General features: G+C 40.0%; 1 protein-coding gene across 1 annotated transcript in view; it reads right to left on the bottom strand.

Moving 5' to 3' along the window:
- LOC136827749 (uncharacterized) overlaps nt 1–22,982 on the bottom strand; it is a 51,432-nt gene that overhangs the window by 9,760 nt on the left and 18,690 nt on the right. Inside the window, exons 4-6 of the mRNA XM_067085209.1 lie at nt 21,969–22,107; nt 20,017–20,154; nt 18,735–18,899 (exon numbers count right to left, since the gene is read on the bottom strand). Coding sequence (XP_066941310.1) covers nt 18,735–18,899; nt 20,017–20,154; nt 21,969–22,107 — 442 coding nt within the window. The remainder of the gene's footprint in view (nt 1–18,734; nt 18,900–20,016; nt 20,155–21,968; nt 22,108–22,982) is intronic.

The raw sequence follows: 22,982 nt of genomic DNA, 5'->3' as shown, positions 1-22,982 counted from the left end.
AATGAAACCACTTTTCTGCACCCCAGGACGTCACGTTAACTTCACGGGAATAAACTACCAATTCAACCCTGACCTCAAATTGACTCCACTTTTTCGGGCGTACAATTGTAACTCTACGGAATAAACCAACATTTTCAAACTCCCCACCCCAACCTGGCTCCACTTTGCCACACACCCCGTGACGTCAATGCTAACTCTACGGAATAAACCACCACCTAACTCTGACTCAACAAATTTAATTTCAATTTTTGGGCGTGGCCACCTGCACTCTACGAAGAAACCACATTTCAACCTCTGACTCCCAACCTGGCTTACTGCCGCACCCCCGTGACGTCACGTAACTCTACGGGAATAAAACCACCAATTCAACCCCTGACCTCAAATTGACTCCACTTTTTGGGGGCGTGGCCACCTGTAACTCTACGGGAATAAAACTAACATTTCAACCCCTAATTTCAACCTGGCTCCACTTTGCCGCACCTCCCTGTGACGTAATCCCTACGGGAGAACCACCAATTCAACCCTGACCTCAAATTGACTCCACTTTTAGCGCACACCTGTAACCCCTACGGAATAAAACCAACATTTCAACCCCTGACCCCAACCTGCTCCCACTTTGCTGCACCCCCTGTGACGTCACGAACCTCTACGGGAATAAAAACCACCAATTCAACCCTGACTCAAATTGACTCCACTCTTTGGGGGCGTGGCCACCTGTAACCCCATGGAATAAAACCAACATTTCAACCCCGACCTTCAACCTGGCTCCACTTTGTGCCGCACTCCCAGACGTCACGCAACTCTACGGGAATAAAACCACCAATTCAACCCCGACCTCAAATTGACTCCACCACTTTTCTACCTCCTGTGACGTCACGTAACTCTACGGGAATAAAACCATCCTTCCAACCCCCTACCCCAAATTGACTCCACCTTTCCTACCCCGCAGACGTCACGTGAACTCTATGGGAATAAACCATCCTTCCAACCCTGACCCCAAATCGACTCCCATCTCCTAACCCCGTGACGTCAATGTGAACTCTTACGAAACCCTTCATTTGAACCCCGACCCCAAATCGACTCCACGCTTATGCCCCCGCGGACGTCACGTGAACCTCTACGGGAATAAAAACCACCCCACCAACCCCAACAGACCTGAAGTTCACTGCTTTTTGGCGACTATGTCCCTTTAATTGTTTTCAACGTAACCGGACGCCACTTCTCGTTATGTGTACCCTAAATTAATACATGCACATCATGCACGTAGCCTCTTCTCTCTTCAGCCGCACATTTTGCTTAGATATTCGGTGATCATGACAAAGGATATTTGGCGACTGACTTCAACCTCATGACATATATTTATCAGTTTGATATCTCCCAATAACCGACACACGGATGAAAAACCTGACCCACTACCATATTTGCCAAGCTGATTCTCAATTACTGAAATTTTATCTATCATAGAATTTGAGCCATAACTCTTGTTGCTAATTAAGCATGCTTTAAAGGCAACACTTCAATTTGTTTATTTATTAATACTGAGTTTTGAAAGAGGTTAAATGAAAATCAAATGACAGACGGAATTTCAGTTTTGTTTATTTATTAATACCGAGTTTGAAAGAGGTTAAATGAAAAATCAAATGACAGACGGAATTGTTATTTTATATTTGTAACCAATGCTAAATACAGGGGAATGAATTAATATTCCATACAAATACATACATTAGAAAACTGTATATACAAACACGAACGCGATAATATATTTATCGCTTTTCCAAAACAATACTTCAACGAAACACATACACAAATATTTTCTAACCTGTTCTTCACATCACAGCCTCAGTATATGCCACATACATCTACTCCAGCACTTCTAACGGTTTATCAAAGACGACGTTTCATCTAGCACCTCAAAGCTTTTAAATTTAGCTAACAAGTTTTTCATATATAAATCTTCTCCACGCACCTTTCTCCAACAGGGATAAATTTTTCATTATGAAGCACGGCAACATATTTTACCAATTTTGCTCATTTCATCACTGAATGTAGCCAACATTATAAACATTGATTCAACCAAGTCGTATTAACACGCCCGCTTGACCGGGATGCCAGCGGGAAAGATAACATACTTGGACAAAGTCATACGATGATTAGATAATTTTCCTTCAATTCTTTGATCGACAGTATGGTTGAATCTCATCTGCTTACTATCTCTGGCCAAACGATCGGCATGATCTTCATCTTGGAATAAGCCAATGCCCTTTGTGCATATCTGTTCTCTTCAATGGGGGCGCCGATACCGTATTGTGTTACTGGCAGAAGCATGGTGGAGATCAACTTCATCGTTGCATTCCCAAGATGTGATATTGCGTCTTCTTTCACAATGGCGGAACCTTCAATACCCTATCACGAGTGACATGCATATGATGCACCAGGCGCGAGAATATCGAAAACCTGCCAACTCGGCATACGGATAAGCACGGAATGACGTCTGCCACCACCGTAATTCCTGCATGTATAATTAGTGGCCACTACTAAACACTGTTCCGCTTCCTGAATATACTTTTCGGACAAGTTCCCGAAAAACTAACTTTGCACGAGGAGGTTGATGAAGCCATGGCGAGAAAAAACCACGTCTTGATGTGATAATCCTTCAAGAGATACCGAGCTACCCGAGCTCCCTGCCTTTACATCACAATCAATGATTACAAAAACCAGTTGTGACGAAGACCGCCCTCTCCCAGCCATGATTCACACACACACGAATAAACGTCTATCATTCCTCACGCCAAAGGTCATCCACACAGATCGGTGTGGATCTACATCTTTGAATACAATACCAAACGAACACCGTGGTCACACCTGATATTACTTTCTGACTGAACACCATAAATACAGCCGACAAGGAAATTGACGTTATTCATGCCCAAAGTTTATAAAAGAGTAAGTATCAAGTATTTCTCTTGACCGAACGTCATTCCCCACACTATTCAGTATAGTATATAAACAGTTTCCCATTTACTGAACATATAGTAAATATTAAAACAGCAAATAAGATTCATCTGTATACGGAATAGATATTCAGTATGAAATAATGTACCTGCTGAAAGAAACAGAATATATAAAACAGTCATTATTTCTCTTCAGATATGGGAAATAACTCCAGAAGGAACTGTTTCAGCTGGACGAAGTAGCCACTCAGGTCAGACACTATTACACGGTGGTGCTGGAGCCCCAACACATTTATTAGAAGGTGAAACAGGTCATGACCATACAGGAGCAGAAGAAGAAGTAGCAGGAGATGCAACAAACTTCGCTGACAGCCCACAGCAGCAACTCCCACCAACTCCGCCACCACCCACTACCGGAAGGAAACGAGCAACCTGGTGAAGGGTATAAAACTGATGTGTTATATATTTATTTAATAATGTGCTCTTTGATTCCATAGAAACACGCACTTCTTTTTTCGTTTTCTGTTTTTGATTTCCAATGGATTGTGGGCATAGTAAAAAAAACACGTATATGATTATTCATATGATTTATTGACCACACAAAGACAGTGTACAAATTCAATACACTAATCACCGTCAGACTGTCTCAGCACACATCCCAATATAACGTCCACGTGTATCCTTATGATAAGGCGAATATTCCGAAAAGTGTTTAAGAGGAAACGACTAAGACGTCTTAGCATTTTATCACCGACGTTCACGGGTGAATGATCTCTCACAGTTCATCCTGGAACAAGTAAAAATAGTTATGTGATTCACGGTATGATACATATATAGAAGAGGCATTCTTAACAGAATGTAAATGGGGTAACTATAAAAATCAAAGAAAATATGCATTTACCTTAGTTGTTTAAGATGTGAGACATTCCTTGTATGTAATAGCACGTTTGACCTCTGACTCCAATGTGAACATTTAAACTTTTTCAAATATTTAAATAATATCCCGTTATATCCATTTATCATTGCTCTCCTTCAAACGAGTGAATGAGAATACATTTTTGTATTGCTGATAATACTGTTTGCACCTGGTGACTACGCAATGAAATTAAAAACTAACGTAAAGACCGCATTTGTACGGATTTATCGGGTTGTATTTGTTTTATTAATGATAGAGGCTACATTTGGGATGTGTATATATAAATTTAGAGAAGTCATTCGAATAAACTTAGGATTTATACTGCAATCATCAAAAAAAGAAGATTATTTTCTAGGTGATTTTTCCACATAAAAACATACCCAATGACCGACAATATTAATATCAGTAGATCTTAATAATGTATTGATATAAACCAAAGGTTTGATTCTATTTCACAATGGTTACTAACTTACTTCATCCGAAGTGAAATACACTCTAATATTTAACCCGGTCACCGAGTGAACCTTTTTAAACTTATTTCAATTCTCTTTGTATCCATTCTATTTAACCCCAACATCACACCGAATAACTCTATCCGCATCCACCGTTAAAATACTCCTTTGTATCCTAGCGCAAAATAATGCAAGGGTTAGTAGCCGTACCCCAGCCTGGATCGATATTCGCAGGTTTGTTTAAATCTCCACTGGCATGGAATCTTCAACATCTTCCACCACAAAATTAAAGCAACAGCTCTACCATTTTTAAAACTATCATAAGGATCAGATTATCACCGCCACCCCTATACTTTTCATGTCTCGTGATATAATTGCATGATGGTATTAGGGAAACTGCATTGAATATTATATACAGTATTCCCATTAACGGTAATATGTATATTATTTAAATCGAAAGATTGGAAAATAGCAGGCTATTACGCGTAATCACCTGGAAAATGTTTCCATATCAATCATGGCCAATGATTTTTTCAGGTATACAACTGTTAAAAGGTTGATTAAATAAAACCGAATTTTCATTTTGCCCAATAATAACGTATGTCTTAGCAGTCTTATCAAATATATATTGTATAGGGGATTAACTGCTACTGCCTCATTTAAAGCCGACATTGCGTTATAATGTGGGGTAACTTATCGATCCATACTGACCTTTTTCTATATTTATCACATTTAAATGTCCGTCTGTGTGGGCAAATTTATAACTCCAGTTATTATTTTACAATTCGAGCCCAAGCCTCGTCAATCGAATCCAGCCAACACATGCGTTCATAGTCGCCATATCCAAAAGCAGTGGAAAATATGTATGCACGTCTCTGTTTTAATGTCGCCTACAATTTCGTCTCCCCACCTGCTGGTTTGACTGAAGGTATTGGTAAATTGTCGAGTTACCCCGTGTTACATGATAGTCATCATATGCAATCCTGCCCGACCGGTGGTAGGTGTAATGCCGAGGCTTTATCATTTTTGGCATTTTGATATGATTGATAGTTAAATACAGGACAGGATTCCCACCTAACTTTCATTCAAGAAAACAGAAGCGGATTTAAATAATGTATTACTTAGACCATTAACGACAGACACGATCATCTGCAATTGCGCGCCGGTCTTATCTATTGTGATATATAATTCTAAAGCTATACTTGACAAATCTAAGAAAGAACTCACCCCATTAATGCGAAATTCTATATATTTATCAGTTAGAATTTGATTTACGGAAATATTGCAAGGTGTAAAATCCAGTTCTTCCTTTGAATTAATTGAAGTTTCACAATTCTCCTGTCTATTAAATATCTGGGAACAACTAGGATATACCCGCAATATAATGACAAACAGGAATTTGATTACCAGTTCCGGGTATGTTAGGAACTGACTACCACTATATTTGTGTTGATATAATTTGAGATGAAGGGAGAACGAGTGCGTGTACCCGCCGAATGTCAATTGATGAATGAGTTGCTAAAAGATCGTACACGTCCATTATGTAATTTCTAGATTTAACGCGTATCCCTTCCTCTCTTCCTACGTTTTTTTTTTTCTCCCACACTCGACCGTCTAACTAAATCGTTTCACCGTTTTCTCCTGTCTAAGTTCTTCTTCTTTCCCTTCCAGTACCGCTTAAAATTCATTGTCCAGTAGTTTTGGAGGGCTCTTATACCATTTCGTTTTAAGGATTTTGTTGGTAAAACCGTTGCTTCATCATAACAGATAACAATGCTAGATCTACCGAATTCATTAACTGAAGGTTTCGCGGCATTAACAGAAAAAGGAAGTACTCGTACAAAAATACCACTTATAGTAGAAAATACCACTTTCTCCCAAGTGACCGGGATAGAAAACGGAAATATCCTCAAACCCCGCCCTCTCCTTAATAAAGGGTCTGATAAAAATAGTTTTTAATTCCGCCTCTGAAGAAAGTGCGAATTAACATCATTTTACTGTTTATACTATTCCCAAACAATTTAAGTGGAGCTGATTCACACGGTTCTAGTTGACTCGAGGGTGTTACGATCACGAATAAGTGAATGCTGGAAGGGTGAACATCGAATTATATACGTACCTATTCATCTAATTTTCTCTAGGTTTTATACGGAGCAGTAAAGGCAACGCTGAGTCTTTAGCGAAATGTAAAAGGTGTCCATTTTGATCCGTGATAAGAATAGAAATCTGATCCAAGATGTTCGTGTTCAACAATTTGTAGATCATTATGTATTCCCTTTTTCCTCTACCACTTACAAAGTAAAAACAGTCCAACATATTGACTAGTCTCCCACCAAAACCGTTTATTGAACTATATATATCCGTATACACATATATATAATCTACCCCACAATTATCAGGTAGAGAATCATGGAAACGTGTTCATTCAATTCATTAATGCCCACCATATATTTCATAACCAGTATTAATATGAAAACCTAATAATTTCATGGCTTTTCCAATTAAATTTTACGTATATACTTTTAACGTCCTCTCGGTCTCAGTTTCTTCTCTTGATACGTGGCATAAGTAATTCTCCTTAAATCTTCATCCCAATGAAATATACTGTTACTATTAAATAATTTATGAAATTATCACCGTAATAAACTTTCAAATAATCAGGCACGTCCTTATTAAGAGCTCTCACGAGCTCCTTTTCACATCCCCGCTAACATCGCTATTCTGTCTGTACAAGATGTATGTCATCACGTTTATGACGTGCTCTGCAATGAATTGAGAGTGAATAAATCATCTGATAATATATGGCAATGAACTCCTGGAACATGATCGAAGTTAAATCCCATTTCATATCTTAACCCCATTAGTAATAATATAGGTGTAGGTAATCTATTGGCAAATTTCGAAGGTGTATTTTTGTATGCGTGTCTAAACAGCTGAGACTGCTCAAATATATGGTGTGTCTACCAGCCATGTCGGTTACAATACTACGATGGGTATGTCACGAATGGCATTTATAAGAAAAGTTCGATAGCGTTTTATTTCCAGGTCTTATATGCAGACCATAATGGATACAACCCCATTTTCAGTAAAACATTATTTCTTCACCGTTCTGATCCGGAGACATCGATGGTAATGTAATCCAATACGTCAACGGTATTTAAAGGTTTATAAATGGCATTATGCGGACCTTACCATGCACATCCTAACGTGAAACAGTTCTATGAGATTAACCATTTTATCACCCAAGATGGTAGGTTGAACGATACCCGAATACAGGTAAACGGTCTAACGCCTTGATGGAATATATTTACCGCGTGTGAGGTCTCAACGCACCCGAACTGTATATTAAATAATTGACTTTTTCTTACTGAAACTAAACATATTAGTCTTCGCTTTAGCACTGAGCGACCACCGAATCAATCATGTCAACTTGGCCACTCCGCATCGACATGTGAATGCCACACTTCGTGTCATCATTCCATGAGAATAAACCGTCCCTGCGGATAGTCTTAATATGCTCACCGTAAAAAATCCAGATAATTGGTTCTAATAATTTCCGCATTAAAACGCTCTAGTCATGACATTCATCACCTCACCTAACAAACCCGAAATGGACTTATAAATATAAGTATAAACGTTTCCAACTGACTCGTTATAGATCACGTTAAATTGAATAGGTAAATCAATGTTCCTCTGGTTTAATAGCGGAATATAATTCTCGGGAGAATGACTCACTAGGCCCACTTCATATTCCACTTGTAATGATATTAGCAGCTAACCCATTGCAAATTTACACGCCCGGTTTTCTGGAAAATGTACCATGCTTTTGTTATTCACGTATAAGATGTGGACGCTATAACATGTTGTTGTAGACTGTATGACTAACAATGGGCATCGGGTTTATAAATACATGTGTAATATAAAAACCTCCACGTTCATGTGTTATACATAAAACCTCCACGTCTATGATATGTCATGCAGCATTCATGAATTTGTTATCTTCATTATGATCACAATGTCATTAAAGAAGATGTCCAAGTTTCTAGCCGCTGGCGATGAATCATCCTCAACCAATAATTCGATCTGTGTAAAACATACATTATTATTACATTATCATAAAGTTGTTTTTGCAGTTATTATTATTATTATTATTATTATTATTATTATTATTATTATTATTATTATTATTATATCACACGTTCACTCCGGTGCACTAACACGATCTTTATTATCCCTTCGCAAGCGGCATTTCATTAGATGAAGATTTGTTGGGAGTAATAATAATGAAGCGTCACGCATTGCGGAGGATCTGCACCGCGAGGGAAAGAACGGAGGGTAACAAGGCAGTGAGTACCATTCATTGCGTGGTTGCGGTAGGGTCACATTGACGTGGCAATGAAGCATAGTAGTATAGCCCGATTACGCGAAGATGTGCTCAGTAACTTCCCTTGAAAGAGGCCTGCTCGGCTATGTTTCACTTGTGTGTTATCACCAGTGTGAGGATGCTAGGCGACATGAATGAAAAATGTTTTTATTTATGTACCCTGCCTATCCTCACTACGATTGACTGATCGGCACTCCCGGAGGAGGCTATTGAGCTTGAAGCACAACTTGGAAGAAAGACTAACCGTGGACTGAGTGGTCTGGGCTGGTGTGTATGACCTCAAGCGTGGGACAGGTTGAACTCATCACGCGGCGTGAGTTAGTGAATATTATAACTTCAAGGCGTATCCTGGCGGGAGTCCGTGGTAGTGATCAGGTTAGTCATCATTCAAATCCGGGTACAACCGTGTTATTACAGCATTAGAAGCTTACGTTGTAATTCCGGGACAACCTCTTCTCACATCGCACATCAACTCTCGTGTCTTAATGAGGAGGATGGGGAGGGGGCACGAATATCAAATACCGCCAGATATGCCGTTGACCATGACTTTCCAAACATTAGAAAAGGAATAACCTCAACATATATCTGCATAAATTATGTATCTAGGCATGGGGAAACAGCGGAAAAACATTGACGGTACATCTGGCGAGGAAAGGTAACCCCCAAAGCTGTCATTTGGCTGTTGTTATTAATCACCGACGACCACACGTTGCGTTGATTAAGGATATGTTGGCATTCGTGAATGTGTTCTGACACGATTCAAGCAGGGGCGGGGGACTGAGCGCACGCGGGTGGTATGTGTTCGGCAATTCGTTTGACTCTGTTTAATAGTCCCACCATCCGCGAGGCACACACACTCAGGCCTGTACCTGCTTCGAACCACTGTCGAACACCGAACCCGGTCAATTTAAACAGCGTTTACTGTTAGTGCTCTGCAGCCAACTTACACATGGCTTTCTCTGATTTTGAAGCGTATAATATTCAACCGAAGACCGGAGAGGACGATCCGGAGAATAGTATCTCGGCAGAAAAGCTTTCGCTATCGTTACGCGATCGTTATGACGGTAGAACGGGGAATATTGTACCTTACAGACTAAGTCACGGAGAGAAATGCGTTGATGATTGTTTGCAGAACATGAACTGACTGGGCGTTATTGCGCGCGAACGAATGCGTGTGCGCGTATCCTTACATATGACTCCTGAATCCACCCGTAAGCGTCAGCGAGCACTCATTGCGAAGGCTGCAACGTCGAATCTGAAGGCTGAGTCACGAAATGCTGGTAGAGACATCACGCTTCCATATTCTGTATAATGGGATAATAACTTTCTGTGTGCACTGTGTCAACAGTGTAATTTAAAGATTCAATTTAAGGAGCCGATTCTTAATATAGTGTTCGTAATAATAATTTGTCACATGACATCGCCCTTGGTCTTGAAAGAGTGGGGCTCACATGATTTTGAAATTCTGGAAACGCGAGGGTAGTAAATTTTACTAGCTGCATCAGGCACTGAGATTCGTGATAGCAACACGTGATTAGAGGGACTCTTTCAGTCTCGCCTCGAGTCATATCAAACAGAAAGGTTCCCTCGAAATCGTACGTAGTTGTTAACCCAGTATTCTCGGGGATTGTCTGATTTAGTTTTGGGTACGGGGTAAACAGAGGTACTACCCTCTTAAGTGATTATGTGACGGGTTTCAATATCCTGGTGAAAGCCTGGCATCCCTTCTCGAGAGTGTTTCGATTCGGAACTTACAGGGGAAACCCTTTCCAGCGAGGACTATGCACACGTGGTCAAGGTTTGGAACGCTGCTAATTGCGCCAATCTTCTAGATTACACCATTTTGTATTTGTTAATGGATGACGCGAGAGACGTTTATTTAGCTTGGAGGAAGGCTGCCATGGCGCACTTGGACTACAGACTCCCCGCCCGTTACCTTGACTCTCTACCTCTCTCTCGCTCGATGTTTTCCTTGTATTCTCTAAAATTCGTCTCCCTCATTTCCGGAATGGTGAACTCTATCACCAATTTGTAAAACATCCATGGCGGTTTTTGCAGTCTAGTTCGAAGGCAATGTGTGTAGCTAATAACTAGAGTTAAATCAGTTTTAGGTAGGTGATCCTCAATCGTATATATTATACGTTGATTAATTAGTTTGTATCCTTACTTATTATGAGTAAATACAAAATGCCCTTGGTGAATAACTGAACTTTGCCCTGCCGAATTAGGAAAGTTTTGTCGCTAGCGATATTACCGCCATTGATTCATGGTGAATACGGTTATTTCATCCTGTCGATAATTAAACCAGTTAGACGGATGTTGTTTCACAGACGGACGATCTCCTCTCGCCATTCATCACATGAATGTGACTCACCAGGATCTATCGCCCTATAGTAAAAACCTAATGAATAAATTCAAGGTGAGTTACCCAAGAAAATGTTGGTTGACGGGGTGTGTGCATTACCCATGCGTAATCACTTGATCTGTCTTCCTTATTACAAACATTGATAAGACTCGGTCCGAAGTTGATGTAATATGAAAAGTGTACAAATTCAAACAGGATTTTTATTTGAGGAATATATTTCGAGAATGCCGAAAGGCGCTAAAGAGGACCGATCCGACAAGAGAACACCATCGCAAATCATAATGAATGGTCTTTTCGGTGTCAATATTAAAAAATTCATTCGAATTATTCTACCCGAACTGTCGTCACCACCGGTGAAGCCTCTCCTCAGGAATGTATCCAAACACACGTACAAGTCTTTGGAAAACTGTAATGACAGGTACACAGAACCATTGCAAAGAGTCTCATGGCTGAATCCTGATTTATATCGGTTTCAGTATACCAGACATGGCGAAGGATATGGTGTATCGCTCTATTACGACGTTCTTCGAAAGTACAGATGACACCGAGTTCAGCTCCTTATACCGACACCGACAGCTTCTGATCTTTTCCTCGCGACTGATAACCTCAATCGAGAACTGAAGGGTGTGCTCAAAACTTACGATTTGAGTAATTTCCCAAACCACGAATTGTGCGATGTGAGTCACGGGCGGAAACTAGGTTAGTCAAGGTTGAAACGGGAGCCGGAACTCATGAGGAGTTTATCGGCGTTAAACCCAAAGTTTATTCGTGACCGACGGAAACCAGTCGTGCAACACCTTGAAAGGAGCAATAGCAAAGCGGCAAAACACCATTCCGCATGACCAGTATCGAGCTGTAATCGAAAAGAATGAGATTACTTATACTCGTGTGCACAATTTGCAAAGAGTAGGAGGTACGATGTGTCATACGAGCTAGCGAAAGGTATCTCTCTGTCCTTTAGAGGACAAGAGATATTATGTGACACCTATAAATCGTTGGCGTATGGACATTCAGACATTGGGGTGGAGGAGGTATGGCGGGGAGGAGGGGAGGAGGAAGAGGAGACAGAGAGGGCAATTCCTCCGACCTCTACATCCATCATACATCATTTCTGCGGGCAGCGATGTTCAAACGTCGAAGAGAGAATAGTAAAATATACACGTTAATTCTTCTCTCTTCGGCGCCTTGACTTCTCTCGACAGTGAAATGGTTTCACCTCTCTCCTCCAGTTAATCAGGAGGCGTATCACACCTTTGACCGGTGTCATAGTTTGTATATTTTTTACCATATATTTTATCCTATATTCATATTTTAATATATTATATTGTACATAATATATTCATATACACAGTTGGTTTTTATATTTTTAAATTATTAAATTGTATTTTTATTATATATTATTTTTACTGTACATTGTATTTTTGATATTGTAGGAAAACTGTATATGTTTCATTATGGAAATTAAACAACATATTGCTGTCAACTTCCATTCACTCCTAATTATTATTAAGGCTTGTATAAAAGTGAGTGTGTAAAGTATACAACTTAGTCTTGAACGCGCTAACATCATGGCTGCAGGTCCCTTCCTGGGCAGTTGTTAGGACCTAGCCTACAATCCCGCCTGTATTATCATCGCGGGGTTTAGTAACAGTAAGTAAGTCCTCGTCCTTGTCAAAAATTCATTGAACTCTATGAAAACGCGTTTCCAATACATTTGATGCACAGTGGGGTATCTGAACACTTCTCGAAATGTGCATCCTCAATAGGTCCCAAATTTAAAGATCCAAAGAAATTTAAATCCCTTTGATTACAGTGCGGGGAGACAGAGGTTAATAAAGGTCTATTATTCATACTCGACGATTGTTTTCGGAGGCTAGTGATAATAAATTTTGTCACTAACGCCTTCACAGCGGGACGTCATTCATCTATTTCAGTTATATTCATAACGGCAGAATATGTTTCATCTGGCAAGTTTAGTAGAAGCAGGCTTCGAATTGTTCACATTATATTCTAATGAAAAATCGCGGATTTTAGTCAAATTGAAACCTAGGTCGGCAAAGTTATTCGGCCGTCAAAAGTTTCAGCCTTTTCGACACATATATAAAAAAGGCTCCCATCACGTAACCGCTAATGGTTATTTGTTAGTAGACTTGGCTCTGTCAACACCTGAACTGTTACAGTCTGAACTAATATTCTGGGTGAAACGGAATATCAAATAGCTTACCAATATGGATAAAGAACGGATAAAACTGCTAAAAACTTTGTGAAAATGAGATGCACGGGTGTGTTTCAGAAGGGTGAATCCTTTATTCAGGTAGCGAAAATCTGATAGCCAAATTACATGAAACAGCAAAGAATTCTGGTGTGGACAAAAGTCTTACACACCGCATAAAGTCACTCGAAAAAATTCCTAGAAGAAAATCATGTCACCTAAACTGCGAGTACAGCGAGCACCGATTTAGCCAGTGTCCAAATTAGCTCTGGTATAATGGGTTTTAAATATTTGCTGGTCTTGGCTGACGTGTTTTTCCAGATATCTACAAATTGTTCCCTTTGAAAAAGAAGGATAAAGTTACTATGCGTCGCGCTTGAAGAAGGTTACTGAATCTACCGAATTTTTCGGAATTTCTACGTTTGAATAGTGATGAGGGTAGAGTAATATTATAACAAATATGTCAGAGAATATTTAGATAATAAAATATAAATTATATAGTGTTTATTCGAGAGAAATCAAATCCTCTTATAGCTGAAAGAGTCATATGAATTATTAAAAGTCGGATATAGATATCTCAGCCACATAAGAATACCTTAAAAATACATTAACGTCTTCTTATGTGACATTAACCAGAGTTATAAACCAATAACCCCATAGGAGTTTCGTCGCACCCGCAAGAGGTTCACGCATTAACGCCAGAGATGACATTGAACGTCAATTTCGAGTATGTATAAAAGGTTGTCCCCGTTAATCCTCCCACCATTTTCTGCTCTTGAACGTTGGGAGACGCGAATGCATTGTCGATGAGCGTCGGAACACAATTCTTAGAGGATACACAATTCAAAAATACTCTAGAAATTTTTAAATCCGGAAAAGTGATACATCGCAAAATCCAGTCGTATACTTGGAAGATTTAGCGGGTGAAGAAACAAAGGGAAGTGCATTTTATCGTGAAGAATTAATTCCTACAAATCTACCATAGAAAACGTATGATATCACTATTCTTAAAGGAGGAAGAAAATAATAAAACTCACACATGTTCATTGGAAAGGTTATCCGAGCATAATCCAATTCTGCTGATGAATCCTTTAAATTGAACGTGATATGAACCGTAAGCAGCCTTTAATACGTAAAAATAAAACTTTATTTTATTCATCTCGTTTATCACCCAGTGAAAGCAAATGTAAACATTCATCTTAAACGGTGGTTTGGTGGCTACGTTTTGTACCCTTTAGAAATTTTCTCAGGTAATCTAACTCAAGATAAGAAGTTTATTAAACACTTTAAGAAATTGTAGACGAGAAATTCATCTGTGTCCTTTGAAAACAACGTCCATATCTAAGAAGAAAATATACTGAAAAGTCAAAGGGGGCTATTCTATCAGCGTTATTACTCATTGCAGCGAGTTTGGTAGGAAGTCTTTAATTGAAAATGAAGGAGTTTTACGTTATCCTGCCATTACTCACGAGAGGTTAATGAATGTAGCAGGTTTGTGATGGTACATTAATAACCCGGAGGTACTGGCAAGTTGATGCGATAGTTAAATAGTAGTAGCGACACGTCCCTCTTAATATTCAAAAACTGTCTGTGCGCTATATCGCCCACGGACCTCTCTTCTCTCCCTCCTCCCTCCTCCTATAGAAAGTGTAGGTGCAGTGACTGGAGGAGGTAGAAATGCCTGATTGTTGAAAACAATTAAAGGGGACATGACTCCTGCAAAAAAAGCAATCCCGATTTAACAGGTATTATTCAATATTTTTTAAAGAACTCAAAATAAGTATGTTACGTGGCTTGTTACTACTTACAAGATTCTAACACGGTTGAATGAATGAAGAAGGAGATTTAACTCATCCACTCGCAGGTTATAATATTTTAGATATAGCTCGAGAATTTCAAGGGAATAAAAACCCACGTTGATAATATTTCGAATTATCACTACTTCATAAAATGGCCGTAAGAAGATTGATGTTAAGGAATACAGCCATTAAAAACAAATCGAAACGTAAGAAATATGGGGAAAAAGGGAGTGAGGAGGGAGGATGAGTGAGGAGGGGAGGGAAAACAAGACGGCGATTGTGAGGAAGAAACGAAACAGAAGCATGGTGATGCGTGGGTGGCTTATTAACATTTAGGAACAATGATGCTGGAGCTGTTTAGTCACGTGGATACTGATTTTGATAAATGAGTCATATGTGTGGATGACCTTGGCGAGGGAATGATAAGACTTGTTTATTCGTGTGTGTGAATCATGGCTGGGAGGAGAGAGAGACTCTGATGCTTCGTCACAACTATTTGTAATCGGTGATTGTGATAAAGGCAGGAGCCTGCAGTCATTATCTCTGAAGGATTATCACATCAAGACGTGATTCTCGCCATGGCTTCATCAACCTCCCAGCAAGTAGTTTTCGGGAACTTGTCCGAAAATATGTCTGTAGCGGAACACGTTTAGTAGTGGCCACCAATTGTGTCACATGCAGGAATTACGGCGGTGGTGGCAGACGTCATTCGTGGCTTATCCGTGCCGGTTGGCAGGTTTTCGATATTCTCGCACTGGTGCATCATAAGTGCATGTCCTCGTGATAGGGTATTGAAGGTTCGCCATTGTGAAAAGATTCGAAAATATCACATCTTGGGAATGCAACGATGAAGTTGGATTCCTACCATAGCTACCTTATTAACACAATACGGTATCGGCGCTCCATTGAAGAGCAGAACGAATACGCAATAAAAGAGCGGTTTATTCCAAAGATGAAGATCATGCCGATCGCTCACAGAGATAGTAAGCAGATGAGATTCAACCAATTTTTTCTTCTCGGTCAAGAAACTAGCTGGAAGAATTATTCAATCATCGTGACTTTGTCAAGTATGTTATCTTCCGCTGGCATCGGTCAAAGCGGGCGTGTTAATACGACTTGTTGAATCAATATTTACCTGTGTTAGCTACATTCAGTGACGAAATGAGTGCATCTGGTAAAATATTATGTAATACATGAAAAGAATTTATCCCCGTTGGATATGTAAGGTGAAGATTTATATATGAAAAACTGTTAGCTAAATTCTAAAAGCTTTTGAGGTGCTAGGATGAACGTCGTCTTTGATAAACGGTCGGGAAAGTGGCTGAGCAGATGTATGGGCATATACTGAGTGCTGTGATGAAGGAACAGGTTAGAAAATATTTAGTAGCCGTGTGTTTCTGTTGAAGATATTGTTGAAAGCAATGTATTATCGCGTTCGTGTTTGTATATACAGTTTTTTTCTAATGTATGTATTTGTATGGAATATTGTTCATTCCCCTGTATTTAGCATTAACACAAATATAAAATAACAATCTGCCTGTCATTTGATTTTTCATTTAACTCTTTCAAACTCGGTATTAATAAATAAACAAAAACTGAATTGGCTTCATTACTCGATTTTTCATTTAACCTTCAAACTCTGTATTAATAAATAAACAAATTAAAGTGTTTACTTAAACTTGTGTAGTATGGAGGTTATGGGGACTCAAATTCATGATAGATACCACGTGAGTGGGGAAGTCAGCTGGTGTCATGGCGGTAAGGCTGTGTTTCATCCGTGTGTCGGTTATTGGGGAGACATCAACTGATAAATATATGTCTCATGAGGTTGAAGAATACAAATATCCTTTTATCATGACATCTAACATTTACAAAATGTAAACGGCTGAGAGAGAGAGAGAGAGAGAGAGAGGCTGCATTCACATAGCATATATTAATTTAGATTTTATATAGAGGAGGAGTAAACGTCCTGCCACGCTGAAAACAACAAGGGGACATGAGTCGCAAAAAGCAGTGAACTGAGTCTATTTGGGGTTGGGGTGGGGTGGTTTATTCCTGTAGAGTTACGTGACGTCACGGGGGCAAGGTGAGCCCATCAATGGGTTCAAATGAAGGGTTTCGAGAGTTACGGACGCCACGGGTTAGGAATGAGCCGATTTGGGGTCAGGGGTTGAAGGATGGCTTTATTCCCAGAGTTACGTGACGTCACGGGGTAGGAAAGGTGAGTCACCAGTAGGGGTTGGTGACGGCTCATTCCGTGAGCTACGACGCCAGGAGGGAAAAGTGTGGTGAGTCAATTGAGGTCGGGTTGAATTGGTGGTTTTATTCGTAGACAGCAGACGTCACGGGGGTGCGGTGTGAGTCAGGCAATGAAGAAATAGTTTTATTCCTGGTAGAGTTACAGGTGGTCACGCCCCAAAAAAAGTAGAGCTGACCTGAGGTCAGGGGTTGAATTGGTGGTTTTATTCCAGAGTTACGTGACGTCACGGAAAGGCAAAGTGGAGCCAGGTTGGGGTTTGGGGTTGAAATGTTGTTTTATTCCCTGTGAGCAGTAGGTGGCCACGCCCCAAAAAGTGGAGTCAATTTGAGGTCAGGTTGAATTGGTGGTTTACCTCCTCTGACATGTCACTGGGGTGCAAAGTGGAGCCGTTGGGGTCGGGGTTGAAATGTTAGTTTTATTCTGTAGAGTTACAGGTGGCCACGCCTCAAAAAAAGTGGAGTCAACTGAGGTCAGCTGAATTGGTGGTTTTATTCCTGTAGAGCATGACGTCACTGGGAAGTGCAAAGTGGCCAGGTTGGGGGCTGAAGAAATGTTGGTTTTATTCTCGTAGAGTTATAGGTGGCCATTACCTCAAAAGTGAGTCAATTTGAGGTCAGGGGTTGAATTGGTGGTTTTGGCTCAGAGAGTTATGGACGGGGTGTGGCAAAGTGTGAGGCAGGTTGGGGTCGGGGGTTGAAATGTTGGTTTGACTCCCAGAGTTACAGGTACACGCCTCCAAAAAGTGGAGCTCAATTTGAGGCCAGGTTGAATTGCGGGTTTTATTCGTAGAGTTATGGACGTCACGGGGTGCAGAAAATGGTTTCATTCTCAGAGAGTTATGGTGTGTCCACGCACTCCACTTTTCGACCTCATGTAATGCACATGAGCTTATAAGACAAGTGGAGTTGTGTGGTAACACTCTTGCACCTCTAAGTGTACATATATTAGTTCATGTACGACATGAGCTTATATAAGATATGGAGTCCATTTGCTCACGGGCGCCATTGCCTCCCCTGGTCATGAGCTCATGCACGACATGAGCTTATAATGCAACTGGAGTCGATTTGGGTCAGGGGTGTGCCATGCCCACTCAGAAGAGGGAGTCTATTTGGGGTCTGGGGAGGCCACACCCTTTTAGGCCCCTAATGATATGAGCGATTAGAGGGGGGAGGGGCTAGCCACGCCCCTTTTGGGGGCTGGGGGCGTTGTTCACCCCTTTAGGCCTCACTGCACGCACATGAGCTATCAGGAGGGGGAAGTGGCTACAGCTCTTCAAGGTTAGAAAAAGTGGAGTCTATATGGGGTTTTTTACTAGAAATAAGGTTAAATGATTGAATTCCCTCTGCACGAACAAGAGAGAGGCCAGATGGAAAAAGCCCTCCTGCCCAGACCTACTTCTTAGGGGCACAGTATTCTTCCTTTTGGATCTCCTGAACGTCGACAGGGCCACTAATTTCCCATTCTGCTTCTGACCACGCAACTAGATCCCCCTCTTCGATGCCTGGGTGACAAGACGCCAACATCGAAACCTCCGATGAATCCAGAGGCCTCGAGTATAAGCTGGAATAAGATTGAAAATGTCTGATCAGTCTCTGATGCTTCGCAATCAAGCGTCTCAATTCTCCCTCATCCTTCCCCTATTTTGCTTTCTTCGGGCCTGGTCTAAATTAAGGTATTTGTTAAACCATCCCACTGACTTTTATATTGAAATTTGAGTTCCTATTGATTCATCTTTCACTTTTTACATCAGCTCCTTTAGGCTGGTGAAAGATCGTTCCTTCAGATAGAAAAAGAAGCCCAGGTTCAATTATTATTATTATTGTTATTTCAGTAGATGAAAAATATTCACATGGAACAAGCACACAGGGGCCACTGACTTGAAATTCAAGCTTGCAAAGAATGTTGGTTTCAGCCTCCCAGCGCGGACCCCACACTGCAGCAGTGACTGATCATGGTACAGAGCCAGTGACATCTGAGTGGCATGCCACGACACTAACCACTATACCAGCGGACCAGCTTTAGTTGTCAATGGGGCAACTTTGCTTGCTGCCAATGTTGTAGTCTAGCTGATTACCAAAAAGATTTTACAGCTATCTAAGTAGAAAATTTACAGCTTACTGTATGGCTGAGAGTAATTTCATGACCAGGTGACCCAGGGTAAATGTTTCTTGTGCAGTGACCAGTAGCAAGTCAGCTGCTTCACGACTTCAATTTTGTTTTATTATTATTTTTACATTTGGATATCATTCCACACTTTCTTTGACGAATTTCCAAAGATCGTCTGTACATTACAGATAATAATAATAATAATAATAATAATAATAATAATAATAATAATAATAATAATAATAAGAAGAAGAAGAAGAAGAAAGAAGAAGAAGAAGAAGAAGAAGAAGAAGAAGAAGAAGAAGAAGAAGAAGAAGAAGAAGAAGAAGAAGATTGTGAGCGCAGGCTCGCAGCACAAAATCATTCTATCATATCACTTCAACATCATCAAGTTTGACTTGAGACTTCGCCCCGTCTATTTACTCGAACTTCGTGAAGTCACAGGCAAGGCACCTTTGTTCCGTCAGTTTGTCTGAAGGCCGTCAAGTCACAAGAGAGACGCCGTTGTCCAACAGGTTGCTTGAATGCCGTCGAAGCAGGGGAAAGAGAGAAAACCTTTCCTTCAACTTACTTGAACCCTGTCAAGGTGCCACAGAATGACTGAAGCTCCTGGTAGCCCCCGTCGACCTTGTCTGTCTCTTGACCCAAGACGAGGGAACCGTTCATCAAAATGTGCCTCTGGGTTAACCGGTTCACTTTGTGGAGTTTCCTAGAAATAGGAAATCAAGAGGTAAGTATTATATGAATTGAATATAGACTTCATGCCAAAGGCCCAGCACTGGGACCTTTGAGGTTATTCAGCGCTGAAACGGAAATTGACAGTAAAAGGTTTGAAAGGTGTAACAGGAGGAAAACCTCGCAGTTGCACTATGAATCAGTTGTTAGGAGAGGGTTGAAAGTAAGATGGAAGAAAGAGAATATGAAAGGAGTTACAGTAAAAGGAACAAAAGAGGTTGCAGCTAGGGGCTGAATGCACGCTGCAAAGAACCTCAAGTAATGCCTACAGTGCACCACATGAGATACAATGACGGCACTACCCCCCTACGGAGGTAAATATTATAAACACACAAACACAAATACACAAACACTCCCCCAGAAGATATAAATAATCTAGGGTTGGTGATGATTGTTTTGGAATAAGCGAGCTTATGACAGCACAGGCACATTCCCAAGATTTTGTTAAGGTGTCATAAGGATTAAGAGGCCTGGTGTGGACCTTCCTCAGTCAAGAGTAAGAGGCTTGATGTCGATCACTGGACTATGACCAACCAGCAGATTTTGAAAGAATCGGGTGTTGTTGGTTGGTATAGATTACGCTACGTTTTGCTACCTTATGCCAGCACACACACGCACACACACACACACACACACACACACACACACACACACATATATATATATATATATATATATATATATATATATATATATATATATATATATATATATATATATTTATATATATACACATACAGGTATATTTATATATATACATATATATAATGTACATGTATACATATGGGGTTGCTATTGCATGTTTTGTGTTTTCTGTAGTTTTTTGTATCCAGTTATTGTTATTCAGAAAACTAAACCAGGCTAAGCATAGAAAGAGTTTTTTTGAGATTAAACAAGACCTTTTCCAGCACAGGTCATTTACCCAAATCCATCTAGTGAGTGTGGTGAGGTAGGTTGTGGACCTATGGGCTCCTCCATCAACAGAAAATTAAAGAATATATATATATATATATATATATATATATATATATATATATATATATATATATATATATATATATATATATATATATATATATGTATATATATATATATATATACATATATATATGTATATATATATATATATATATATATATATATATATATATATATATATATATATATATATATGTATATACGTGTTTGTATGTGCGTTCTCTAAACACAGGTGCATTTGGAAAATTCATTTTGTGGTAAAGAAGCTTTAAAACCATTCATGACAGTGACATTCGGTTTTGAGAAACTTAATTTAAAATTGTTTAGGCCTTTTTTTTTTGTTTCTTTAGCCTAAAAAATAAATATTAATTCGTCCCTTTCCTTAACCATCTTTTTAAAAATGTTCGATCTTCTTTTTTTGCATATATCTGCTTTATTTTTACGCTATTCACTTTTCTGAATGCTCCAGTTTCACAATGCAAGCCAGCTGAAATGATATTCATCTCTCTCGCTCTCTCTTTAACATACACAAACTAGCGGGTTGCACACCCTCACACTACAAAAGTCAAGTCTGAGAAATAAAGAAACTAATATATAAAATATGTTAGGTTTATAATACGGGGCCTGCGGCAAACTTCAGCTAGTAAAGTTGATTGTAAGAAGTCATTTGAGTTTGCAATGAAAAATTTCTTTTTTAATAATTTTGGTGTATTTATGAATGCACAGGAAGAGTTCACGAATGATGCTGAAAGCCAAACGTCAAAGGACTTCTTAGTGACCTCAGTCTAACAATGACAAAACATCACTCACCCGTTAACGTAGAATGTCCCAGTGCGGTCCTCGCTGTTTACAACAAAGCAGAAGTGATACCAAGTGTATGGAACGAAAAGAATGTGGTCTCTCCCGAAAACGTACTTTCCACCGACGGCAATGAGGATCTGCTTGTATTCTGAAAGGGTGGAACGTTTTTGTCTGCATTAAAGGACAACTCTAATACTGGCGGACATCAGGGCATGTCACAGCCTCAGAGGTCACTGTTCCTGCCACTGCCTTCCACATGACCTGAGGTCAATGGGCATCCGGATTTAAGGCGTGGATGACTGCATCTACGTTGATGGAGAGTCGATTTGTCATTTACGTTTAGTGATATACAGCTGAAACTCAAGCACGAGTCAGGTTTTACATTTATAGCACGCATTAAAAAGAGAGAGAGAGAGAGAGAGAGAGAGAGTTATAAAAAGCAGGAGTTCCGTTCATTTTTTGTCATTTATTATCCGTCCTTTTTCCTTCTTGAAGTCTTCCTTTCTTTCTTTCTTTCTTAATTAACTAATTAATTAATCAGTCTGTATAGTCACCCCGCAAGGAACGGGAACTATTGTCGCCAAATTCACTAGAGTCTAGAATCATGACTGAAATTCGGGAAAATAATTATTTGTCCTCATTTATACCAAAAAAAAGCTATGCAGATTTTTTCTCTCTCTCTCTCTCTCTCTCTCTCTCTCTCTCTCTCTCTCTCTCTCTCTCGGATTGTCAGTTTTATGGAATCAATTCCTGTTTCCTCTTGGAAAGAAGAAGAAGAAGAAAAAGAAGCGAAGGTAAGAGCGACAGCCAACTAAATTCAGACTACATGAACTCATGCGAACATTAAAAGGCACCTTGCACCAACCCCAGCCCTAAACCACCCCCGCGCTCTCTCTCTCTCTCTCTCTCTTACCGCCGGATGTACTTAGCATAATCATGAGAAAGCTGTCACTGACGATTTTACTAACAGCATCCAGACATGAAGGCAGCCAGGGTACTTAAAGCATGAAATGGCCAACAGCC

The sequence above is a fragment of the Macrobrachium rosenbergii genome, chromosome 42 (genome assembly GCF_040412425.1).
Source record: "Macrobrachium rosenbergii isolate ZJJX-2024 chromosome 42, ASM4041242v1, whole genome shotgun sequence".
Classification (NCBI taxonomy): domain Eukaryota; kingdom Metazoa; phylum Arthropoda; class Malacostraca; order Decapoda; family Palaemonidae; genus Macrobrachium; species Macrobrachium rosenbergii.
This window is presented reverse-complemented; position numbering and strand designations above follow the sequence as displayed.